Below are 11,336 nucleotides of genomic sequence, written 5' to 3'. Positions count from 1 at the left end.
CAGAGAACCTGGCCATGAAATCTCTACTGAAAGCCATTTATCCCAGGAATCCCACTCCTGGGCTCATCGCCATGCCCCCATATCCACTGCCAGGATGGTAACCCGTGTGTACGGACCTGTCCCCGTCACTGCTCCCCATCCCTCCCACTCACCCTCACCCACACCGCAGCAAGCCGCCTGCTGCTCTCCCAGCTCACCAAACCTTCTCCCCGCTGCTGGGGAGCCCTGGACCAGTTTCTAGCATGCGAGGTAAGGTCAAGTAATCATCACCACCATTGTAAAATACCGTACTATGCTTTAATAAAAAGCCCAAAGCATTACAGACCATAGGAAAACATTGGGGTTTGTTTGTTTTTTAAGTGTCCAGTTAAAACAAGCAGAAGACAATCACCTGCCTCTGCCAGCAGACCTAGGTCTGCAGTGGGTAAAACCAGAACAGCGCAGCTGCCCCTCTTCAGGGCTTGACCAGGCTTCACCACACTCTCTGAAGACCACATCGCAGTGTGAAACCGTCACTGGGAGCACCGCTCACCGTGCTCCTTGGGCACCACGTCCCCAGTGTGCCTGTGTCACCCCACAGCCCGGACCAGCACCCACCATGGCTCTGCTGCCTGCACCCATGGAGCCACGCAGCCCGCAGACAGCAGAGTGCGGTTATTTCAGCATCCTTTGCTCCTGCACTACTTCTTTTCTCCTGCCCTTTTTGCTTTTCAGCAGCTCCCTCCAAGCCTCCAGCTTCTTGTCTTCTGTCATTTAAGACCCAGCTGGGATTTTCATCGCCCTGCAGATAACTGCATGCTGGTCTAACAAAGCCTGGTCCCTTGCTGGGTTTATTTTGTTCAGTGCCGTGCATATAGGCAACAAAGTCTTGCTGGAGCAGAGACGTAGCTCAAAGTCTTCTCTGCAAATGTTTGCTTTTTGTGCGTGCTGTGCTACCATGGGAAAAGGTAGCTGTTGAAATGTTTTCTTCAGAAAAAAAAAATAAAGTTATGCTTCACATTGTGCATAAAGTCGACAACACTGATAGCTTTTAAATACCAACAGCAGGGGATGTGAAAAGGAAGGCAGAAGGAGACCAGCACAAATATTGTTGACCACACCACTACTCACAGTGACGAGCCCCTGCACGCTGTGGGCATCCTGCAGCCTCCCGTGGCCGAGCTGCAACTTCTAACCCATCTCAACACATTTTTCAACACAGCTACTTGCTTATTTATTAGCATTTTAGATCATATCTAGGATTTGCATGGCTTATTCTTGTCCATGGCACAATTATCCTCCGCTCTATTGTGCTTTTTAAGAACCAAGCTCTCCTGCAGACGCAGCGTTCTTTCTCCTGCTTTGCCCCCAGCCTTCTCAGCATTGCTCTGTGGAAAGGGCCCGACACAGGGAGCCCGATGCCAAAATGTTTCACAGCTGCAGGGAAGGGCTGGGCACAGGGGGTCCGGCAGGGAGAGGCACACCGCGTGGGGCGTGCTCTCTGCATTTCCAGACGAAAGCACATCACTGCCGTTTGGAAATAACGCACCCATCCGGGACGTTTGCCTCCAGTCATATGAAGAACTCCTCCTCTTCCTCCTCGGGCCTCACTCCAGGGCTGACTCTGGGTGTTTGCAAGCGGAAGGCCAAGGCCCTCTGCCCTGCTCCTTTCCTTCTGGCTGCCAAAGATGAGGGCCACGTGCTGGCGGGGGCTGGCAGGGCGATGCCGGCCGCATCCAGCGCTGGGGGCTGCAGGAGGCTGCGCAGGTCCCTGGGGAAGCGGCGCAGGGGGCAGGGGCCGCCCGCAGGACTCCCCACAGCCAGCCCCGTGTCCACGTTGGTCTCCACTGGCAGCCGGGGGGCCCGGCTCTCCTGCAGCCCCCCGCTCACCCGTGTGTGCTGGGAGGGGACGTCACACCTTGGTGGGGCTGCTGCGGTGCTCCAGGAGGAGCAGCAATGCCGATGAAGGTCGCTGCCAGCTTGCTCCACAGCGGGGGCTGCGCTGTGCTGGGATTTTGTTTTCAGCCCCAAGGTTCGGGCCCTCCAGCCCCTCTGCTCGGGGCTGCCCCGCATAACGGGGAGAGGGGCCGGGAACGAGCCCTGGGGTCGTTCTGTGCCTGTGCCGCTGAGCTGGCTGGGGAGCCCAGCACGTGTCTCGCTCTGCCTGGGGCTGTCCCGAACCTGTTGAGGAGAAGTTGGAGAGAACCCTGTTAGAACATCGCAGTGCCAGCGCTCACAGCGAGCCTTGCTGCGCTGACACCCCGTGACGCGTGCCATTGGGGGCTGCCCTCTGAACAGCAGCGGTTGTACAAGCCTGAGAGACAGGAGACGAGGCACAGCGTGGGTAGATGAGACACGGCCTGGTTGAGGTAACGTGCACGGAGAAAACCAGCCCCGGCCTCATGTGCAAGCCCCCAGCCTGTGAGCTGACTGTAATCTCGGGGTCTCACCACTGTGACAGGCGGCACGGCAACAGCACCAGCACAGTGCCCAACATATAAAGGAAATAGGATGGGCAGATTATTTAAATATCCAAATCACAACCCCCCAAAAATAATATATATATATATAAAATTAGAGGCTGGAGGGGCTGTTGCAATAGAAAACAAGCACACAGCTCAGCCTCCCTCCTGCTCGTAGGTGCAGTCCCTAGTAAGTATCATCTCAGCAAGCTGTCTGGTTTTACTCACATTCACACAACCACTGGACTGCACATGGGAACAGAAAGGGAACAAGATTTCTTATGATTTCTTTATTTCAGATTTCTTTCTTTATTTAGCACTTTCGCTCAACGGCAATTTGCTTCAGAGCTCGTAAAACCAATTGTGGGTGGCGTTGCATCAGCACTGTACTTGCAGAACACCTGGCCTAGGATGGCGTGATGCTAAAATGCTGCCCTCAAACACAGTTATAAGGTAGCAGCTTACTGGAAAGAGAACTGGCTGCTACCGTCATTTGAGTCTGGCAAGGAAGGTAAAAAAGTTAAACTTGACAGCTCAAAAAAAAAAAGTATTAATACTTTCAATTTCAGGCAAGCAGTCCTGATGTTAATTTAACAATACAGAAATATTCCGAGGATGAGTGCTCATTTATCAACAGCATCATGGCACTGGCAGGTACCAATTGCTGCATTCATAAATTCAGGACCGAACAGGAACAAGCAAAATCTCAATTTCCATTTTGAATACGTTCTGCTTTTTACTGGAGGAAAGAAAAAAAAAGTTCTCCTCCCCAAACACCACACACATACCTGAAGCAGAATTTTATTTCCTTCGTAGTCCTGCGTTTGCCACCTGGTGCTGCTGATAGGAATGCAGGGATGGGGCAGGAGAGGCACCAGCTGCCCGATTTCTTGCACCTTGAACTGCAAGGCCGCCGACTCCTTCGGCTCCGCAGCTACCCCAGCGGGCAGCTGCTTCAGGCAGAGCTGGACGGCGACGGCTTCGCTCGCGTACAGCACGAAGAGGCAGAAGTTATTCTTCTGCACAGCTGCTTCTTTCCGCAGGATCATCTCGTACAGCCCCACGGCATCATCGTAGTTGTCGAAACTGCAGTAGAGGGTCACACGCAGGATTTCGGGGCCGCAGTGCACCCGCCTGATGCCCCACACGGGCATCTGCTCGTCCAGGCCGTAGAAGTCCTGGTCGGCCAGCGCATGGGGAGGGCTTTGCCCCCGGGCAGTCTGGGCACACTGGTAGCGCCAGGGCGGGCGTTGGAGGAGGTCATAGACCTGGAAAATCCGCTCTTCTCCCAGGTCCTCATGCAGAAAAAGGAGGACGGATATTCCAGGAAAGCCGCAGCTCCTCTTGCGGTACCTCTCATAGTATTTCTGTGGCGCAATCCGCTCGGACACAAAGAACAGTCGGATGTCGGGGCAGATCCACTCCAAGAGCCGATCCAGAGTTTGCTGCAGAAACAAGGAGTGTCCCGCCTTGGCGAGAAGGTGCACAGTCATCAGAGAGTCTCCTCGGTCACCCATGGCGAAGCTTCCCTACAAAACAGAACAAAAAGAGACAAATTGGTGCTCGCATCTCCTCCTGCCACGTCCGGAGCGGCAGTAACACAGACAGCGTGCTCCAAGACCGAAGAAGAACCCAGTCACTTGCATGCCTTGCAACAACCCGGTGAGGTGAGCAGGTTTGCACACACATGCACGAGGCAGGTAGGTGCGCCCAGGCACGGCAGGGCCGGCTCCAAGGCACTCAGGTCACAGCAGAGCCCAGACGAAGGCTCAAATGTCCGAGCCAGATCTGGTCACGGCACTCATGCAACTGCCATCTCCACAAACGCCTCTGTGCCCTGGGGACAGGGAGGCTGAAGCAGGAGAGTGCCTCTGCTCCCAGCTGAGAGCAGGAACCCTCTCGCCTGCCCCCGGGGCAGCGCCAGGTCCCAGAGCCACGATGTTTGGAAACCCCAAACCTCAGCCGTGTGGTCTCGCCGTCAGCGGGCTGTGCTTCAGCTGGATGTGGAAGCGTGTGATCTCCCCGAGTCACACCCTGCTGGGGCACACAGATAAGCTATTCTTTAAAAACAAGGAAGGAAAGCAGTCTAACAAAAGGGAAAAGCCATGTGAACTGGACAGATAACAATAAGGGCAGATAGGAATCAGCCCCGGGGCAGAGGCGCTGTGGGAGAAGCCACGGCTCAGAGCTACACACCTCCCTCCCGGGGCAGGTACCTGGCTGCTCGGCCGGCCCTGTCCTGCCGTGCACAGCCCCTGCGAGCCCAGCACCAGGCTGCTCAGTGCTCCAATTCCTGGTTTTTCCTCCTTTTTTTTTGGGTGCAGAGGGAAGCTGCTCTGTGCCCATGGGTCTGGCTGTCGTACACCCACGTAAGAAGTACCCTTAAGTAAACAGCTGTGATTTCCCCCCTTATTCCTTGGGTTCACACATTGATGTTTATTTTATCTGATTGTACAGACAACACTGGGGACTCCGGAATATCCCTCCTCCAGCACCTGGACAACAAATCACACCCTCCTGTTGCCTCCTCGCTTTGCAGCCCGGCAGGAGGGTGCACAAGTCAGGGCACCCCCATTTCCCGGCGAGCAGTGCCCACACCACAGCAGGCTTTAAATCAAGGCTGGGGACACCAAGGACATGCCCAGTCCCATCTAATGGAGCACAACACAGCCAATACACCAGCTTTGCTCTCAAACGTCAGCACACACAAAACTAACTCACTGAGCAGAAAGCTCACTGTTAGTGAAGGTGAAGGCCATGCATTCAAAACCCTCAGTTAGGACTATTTTATTTATTTTTTTTAATATAACCTTAGCTTTATATTCAACTGAACAAAATCTCCAGGGTCTAGAGGTACAACAATCCGTGCCTTTGCTTTCTTTTATTTAAAAGATCACTCTCACTGACAGAAAACCAGTCATGATTTAAAGCTGCACTGAGACCAATGTGCAATAAGACTAGAAAATGAAGAAAAAATTAATTTGCACTGATAGAGACAAAGCTACACACAATGCTTCCAAGCGAGTAACGACTTGTTGGGATGCAGACAAAATATCCAACCGTCAGACAATTGCAGGAAGAGTGAAGACTGTGAGCGTTAAACCATCAGAACACCGTACGAGCTCCAAACAACACAAAATATTACTGAGCTACAAAAAAAAAGGAAATGATTCATCAGCTCTTTGCTGCAGGGAAGAGTACAAAGGGGCAGGCAGTCATCGGCCTTCCTGAGTGTGAGAAAAATGGGAATTTTGCCTGTACAGGAAAACACCGAGGCTGACAGAGTTTGTCAGGACCCTTATTGCAGCCAGAAACATGAGCACCGTGCCTGGCCTGGAGGAGAGTCCCAGCCGGACGTGCTGTGAGTCGGGAAGGGAAGGGCACGGGGCAGCTAACAGGGCTCCTGCTCGTCCCAAACCAAACCGGTGCCCAGACGGGCAGGTGGCATCAACAGAGGGTGCAGAAGGTCAGCAGCATCTCTCCTTTGCAGAGCAGGGACCTGAAGTAGCTGCCATCCATTTCACGTGTCGCTGGGTTTTACTTCAGCCAACAAACCAAGCTACATGAGGAAGGAGCCAAGCACTGAGCAGTGATGCTGCAGGTGCGGGGGCAGGCCAGGGAAACCATCTCACCCTGAGCTGCAGGGATGGACCTGCCTGCAGGACGACCGCCAGGCCTCGTGCTTGGACCTGGAAGCTCTCAGACCAGCAGCTCCAGGCTGGGACACCCACCACGAGGACCACAAGACGAACTGAATGCCAGCCTCTGCCCCAGCCCCTCCGTGGGGTCCCACCACCCTGGCCATGCACCATGCAGTGGAGGAGGGCTCTGTTCCTCGTCCACTTTGCTGTGCCACCCAAATGTCCACACAGAAGGGCTCAGACCCAGGCTCTCCAACCTCACGGGGGTATTCTCATGCCCTTAATGTCTCTCCGGGGGACTTCCCCCGCACCGGAGAGAAGCCAGATGCCGTTCCCACCACTTCCCTCATTGCTTCGGTCTCGAGAGTTTTGACCTCTGCATCCATCACTTGTCTTAGAGCAGCAGCAGTTCTTGGATTTGAGTGGATGACTGTAACCAACTTCTCTGGATTTTGTAAGAAAATGAAAGTGTTGGTTTCACTCTGATCCCTGACTATGATTAGTTCTTACCTTCCTCTTGGCTTCCCCTTCCCCCTGCTTTCCAGCCCAGCTGCCAAACGGAAAAGCACATTATTCATAGTGACCTACCAAACATGCCAAGAAAGATTTCTTTAAGAGATTAGAAAAATAATAGTTCAATCCTATGCAAAAAAAAATCAGTCTGCGCTCACAAAGTACATCAGAGTCTAGTTTTGTGCAAGAGCAGATGAAACACATACTTTACCAACCACCAAAATATTCACTGGTAAACTCTCCATAAAATAAACTCCAGATGTAAACAGCCAGCAGGTACTTTGTTGGGTGAGGGCTCAGAGCACTACCTGCTATATGTTTCAAATCCTACAGTGGAAAGGCAGTGCAGAATAATTAATAATTCCTTTTCCTAATGAGCTCCTGCAATGCTGCCAGTCCTCTGAGGTGCTGAGCCCTTCACTCCGCAGGACTGATGATGCATCACAGGATTTAATCTTAAATCCATAGTAACTTCCATAACGAAGCAACTTTGTGAGGGCTTAGGCTTCGTACACTAGCACATAATTAACTTTCAGGAGAGTGACTCTGTTACCTCAGCACCTCAAGAGCAGGCCTCATTAAATCCATGCAACATCTCGGGCTTCCTTGCTTTTAAAAGATTTTTTTTTTTAAATGCCAATCTCAAGCTCTTCCTACATGGACAAAAATATTAATTCACCTGCTAGGCAACAGTTATCTGCAGCACACACATTACTGAGCCAAAAAGCAGAATTAAGGTCTTACTTGAATACAGGAAGCTTTTTAAAGAGTCTGCCTCTTGCTCCAAACTTTGTGCCTCCAGTTCATCACAGCTTCTGAGCAAAAACCCAATGGCCAGAAGAGAAAATCATAATCTAAGCTACTGCACTTAGGAAGGCAGACTTCTCTCCTGAATAGTTCTTGTTCCTTCTTCTTAACAGGTTTTAAGAGAGGAATCCAGCAAGGGTCTGTCAGCAACGAGACACAGAAAACTGAGAGCTCACCACACACAGCAAGTCAGGATCCAAGCTGAGAAAGAAAAGAAAACAAGAGAAAATGGAGCCATGAGGAGGAGAGGGAAGGGGAGGCCGGCAGGGCTGCAGCTCCTCCCGTCGACAGGACACAGCCACTGGACGCTGCCTTAGGAAACACTGCTCCAGGCGACACGCGGAGCGGGCAGGGTTTCAAGGCTCACGCAGGAGTTAAATGCAGACAAAAAGGAGTTTTCTCCTGACAAAAAGGAGCCTCCAGCAGCAGGCTGGGGACACGGCATCCCTCGGCAGCCCAGGGCACGGCCCCAGGGCAACCAGGGGCAAACCACGCTTTCCCTGTGCACTTAGCAGCCGTGCTTAAGAAAGTAAAGCAAAAGTTACAAAGCGAAGGAGTTATCCTCAGACAGCACCGAGCTGGTGCCAGGATGAGGCTGGGAGAGCACCACCAAGACAAGGGCCGCCACTGGCACCGGGGCAGACCATGAACCTGCTGCAGGCTTAGAGGTGGCCAAGGTTTTACCATTGGTGCCTGAGCGATTTCTCAGGAAAAGGAGCACCTCGTCTGAGGCCTGAGTTTCCAAACACACACTGACTTCAACAGGAGCTTGAAAACCCCACGTTGAGCCAGCACCATTGCAGTGATATGAACAAGGCTGATAATAACACAGCTGCCAGGCCCGGATCAGTCCCAATTCTGCTCAAACAAGGAGAAAAGCAACCCAGAGAGAGGACGCTGCGGCCCACAGCAGCGTGGGCGAGAGGCAGCCACCGGCATCCCGTGCTGGGCCATCGTCCTCCCTCCTGCCCCTCAGCTGTGCACGGGCACATCGAAACAAGGCAGAGACTCGCAGGATCTCATGAACTGTTCATTTAATCAGCTTATATATAGCATGGTTGAAGACAACTCAAGGAAAAATTCTTGGAAGGCCAGCAGCAGACGCCGGCAGAAGCCGCGCCCTGCCGGGCGTTAATGAGCGAGTTGCCAGCAGGCCCAAGCTTCAGCTCCAGGAGCGAATTGGCCTACGTGGTGTGAAGGCTTCTAATTAGTCCCAGTCCTGAGGGCGACTGTCCTAAGATACAGGGTAATACGACCCAAATTCTAATTAAAAAAAAAAAAAAACAAAAAAAAAAAACAAACACCACCAGCAGCCTTGGCCTGGATCCCACACTACGCTGGAATTGCAGATTTGCATAATTAATTAAGTTGATAACAAATGCTGTGACAGACGAGCTGCAGGAGATTATTAGCCTCATCTTTAATGGAATTTCAAGCGAAGCAATGTCCAAGCAAACAACAGTAAATACTCACAGAAGTTGTGCACAAGGTCTAAGAAACAGCCGTTGCTGGGATATGGCACGTGCCCTCGCAAACTCTGCGAACAAAGGGCAGGGTGTGGGAGCACAGTAGGGCAGCATCAGGCCCTAATGCTGCTTTGAGGACTTCCCTTTGTGGCTTTGTCCCTTTGTCCCAGAGGAAATGCCCCTGGGTGCTCAGCAGCAGGAGGGGAACAAAGCCTCACCTGGGCAAAGTCTGCCCCATCTCGGCATCCCCAGCCACACCACGCGGTGCCAGTTAAGTACCTTCTCTTAGCAGACTGGCTTGGCATGGTTGGGTATCAGTTTCTCCCACAAGTCTTGCCTTGGCAGGCCTCAGACCTGGGTGTTTGGAAACACAGATGAAGGACAGACAGCCACTGCGTGGCTCTGAACGGCCGACTGCACAGTGAAAGCTGGGTGGTTACAGCACACAGCAAGGGCTAGAGCCTTCAACAGATGAGTTCCCAGTATGGCTGGAGACCTATTCTCTGTTCCCTTTTTCCTTGAAGCTTTAGTAGCTTTCTGTCCCTTAAACACTTGGCTTAATTTCAAAGTTTGTAAAAAATAAATTCATACTAGATATAAATACAATAAGCTCCTTAAAGCAAGAGCCAATGCTGTGTCTTGCATATACAGGATAAATACATTATAATCAGTGCTGGGGCTCGGGGTACCACCCTAATGAAATTAATAAATAACTAAGATTAAAAACAAGAGAAAAAACACCAGAAAAAAAAAAAAAAAAAAAAAGATAACGCTAACAGCCCACATAGGGAAAGAGCATAATTGTCGTGGGCAGTAAGACAACATCTACACTGGATTTTCAGAGCACAGTTCTTACTGGAGCTAACAAAGGAAAAGCTTAAAGCACAGAAGCAGAACGATTCGAGAATCTGGAGCTATATTACACACCTTTGAAATGTGCTTTCAGTCGTTGCTTTCTATTTGCCACTTCCTAGCTAGAATTTCATTTCTTTCTTGCTTTTCCATTTCTAATTTAATAATTCAGGCATTATTACCTGAGCAGATTGAGTGTAAAATCTTATTCCACATCGATATTACGTATATCCACAGCAGATGGACTAAGCCAAACAAGCACATGCAGGGCTCCTTCACCAGGGTCCCAGCTCAGACTCGACTAGCAGTGGGCCTGATTTGAATGAAGGCTTCTAGAGTCAGGGTACATGGTCTCTGTGAAATCTGCTTCCCCAGAAGCATGCAATTCCCAGCCTAGGCCGAGGAGCAGGATGAGCAGCCATTATATATATTATATATATATATATATATATATATATATATTATATACTCCAAGGGAACAAGTAACTGAGATCTCTTTTCACCGAACACCCAGCACTAAACCATGCAACCTGGGACTTGGGATAACTCCTACAGATTTTGAGAAGCATTTTGGCCAGGCAAGACTATGACCCATAATCAAACCACAGCTATGGTGTTGGTCAACTTGCTGTTATCATAGCTCTGTTCATGTGAAACTTATAAAAAAGATCTTACTTGGTGTTAAAGAAACCAGTGGGTACCTTTGTTCTCAGTACTTCTGCTTAGCATATTAGTGCTGCCCCTAGCTCTCAGACAGCACCCAGTGAGTTTTCCCAAGGCATTGAGCAGTTATTTGCCACTGCCTGATGCTGTTCTCCTCTGACACCACCTCTGCAACAAAACCACTACGTGTGATTTTGCCCAACGCTACGCTTAATGTTAAATGTATGCTGCAAAAAATTGAGTTAATTAAAATAACTCAGGGAATGTGAAACATGAACAGGAGATCACTGTACATTTCCAAGAGGTGGAGAAATATTCCTTTTGGGAGGGATAAATCCCTCCCCTGTTTCCATGAGAGGGGTGCTGAGGGGCTCCCTTATGAAGGCTGCTGCTGGCGAGCCCGAGCACTGTCATACCATGGATCTGCAGAGCTGCTGCTGGAACAGAGCTGGAGGCACCAGGACTGCAGTCTAGACAAGGCTCCTTACTATTGTTCTTGTTCCCTTAACCCCCAGCCCAAGTTAACGGTGCACAGGGGTCACTTGCTATGTCGTATAGTCCACCCCAACCCCGTAACACAGCCAAAGAGAAGGTTATACTAGTTAGAAGGGAAAAACAAGAAACAAGCACAATAAATATATTCATCACTGTCCAATAATTCCAACTTTTTCTGGTGCCTTTGGATTCCACTGAAACTTTTTCAGCTTGCAAGAAACATTCAAGGAAGAAAAGCTGGCACTATAACTTAAGTGCATGTCCCATGGCTAGACTGAAAATTGACAATTTTCAGATTGCTTTTCCATACCCAGTGTTGTTTTGTTTTATCACCTGACCTTGCATACGTAACTCCCAGTTCTTCTTTGCTTAGTCCTCAAGCAGCTCACGTTACGTGGGAAGGGAAGTTGCTTGTCCTGACCCCATCCATTTTGAAACATCAAAATTCATTCTTGGAA

General features: G+C 50.6%; 1 protein-coding gene across 1 annotated transcript; it reads right to left on the bottom strand.

Moving 5' to 3' along the window:
- Window positions 1–814: 814 nt before the first annotated feature.
- Window positions 815–7,390, bottom strand: FAM124B (family with sequence similarity 124 member B). The gene is made up of 3 exons (XM_084291645.1): window positions 7,340–7,390; window positions 3,230–3,970; window positions 815–2,160 (listed from the first exon to the last, which is right to left on the bottom strand). The coding sequence occupies exons 2-3, from the start codon at window positions 3,956–3,958 to the stop codon at window positions 1,552–1,554; spliced, it is 1,338 nt and encodes a 445-aa protein (XP_084147771.1). The 5' UTR covers window positions 3,959–3,970; window positions 7,340–7,390; the 3' UTR covers window positions 815–1,551.
- Between the last annotated feature and the right edge of the window lie 3,946 nt (window positions 7,391–11,336).

Source organism: Netta rufina (genome assembly GCF_964035555.1).
Source record: "Netta rufina genome assembly, chromosome: 9".
NCBI classification, from domain to species: Eukaryota; Metazoa; Chordata; class Aves; order Anseriformes; family Anatidae; genus Netta; species Netta rufina.
The sequence above is the reverse complement of the archived record's forward strand: the minus strand, read 5'-3'. Positions and strand labels throughout refer to the sequence as shown.

What these genes read in the sequence shown, in the direction of transcription:
- FAM124B (XM_084291645.1), bottom strand. Translation starts at nt 3,958, where the DNA reads ATGGGTGACCGAGGAGACTCTCTGATGACTGTGCACCTTCTCGCCAAG. An exon ending in GAAATAAAATTCTGCTTCAG is followed by an intron (nt 2,161 to 3,229) that starts GTATGTGTGTGG and finishes TCTCCTCAACAG; the next exon opens with GTTCGGGACAGCCCCAGGCA.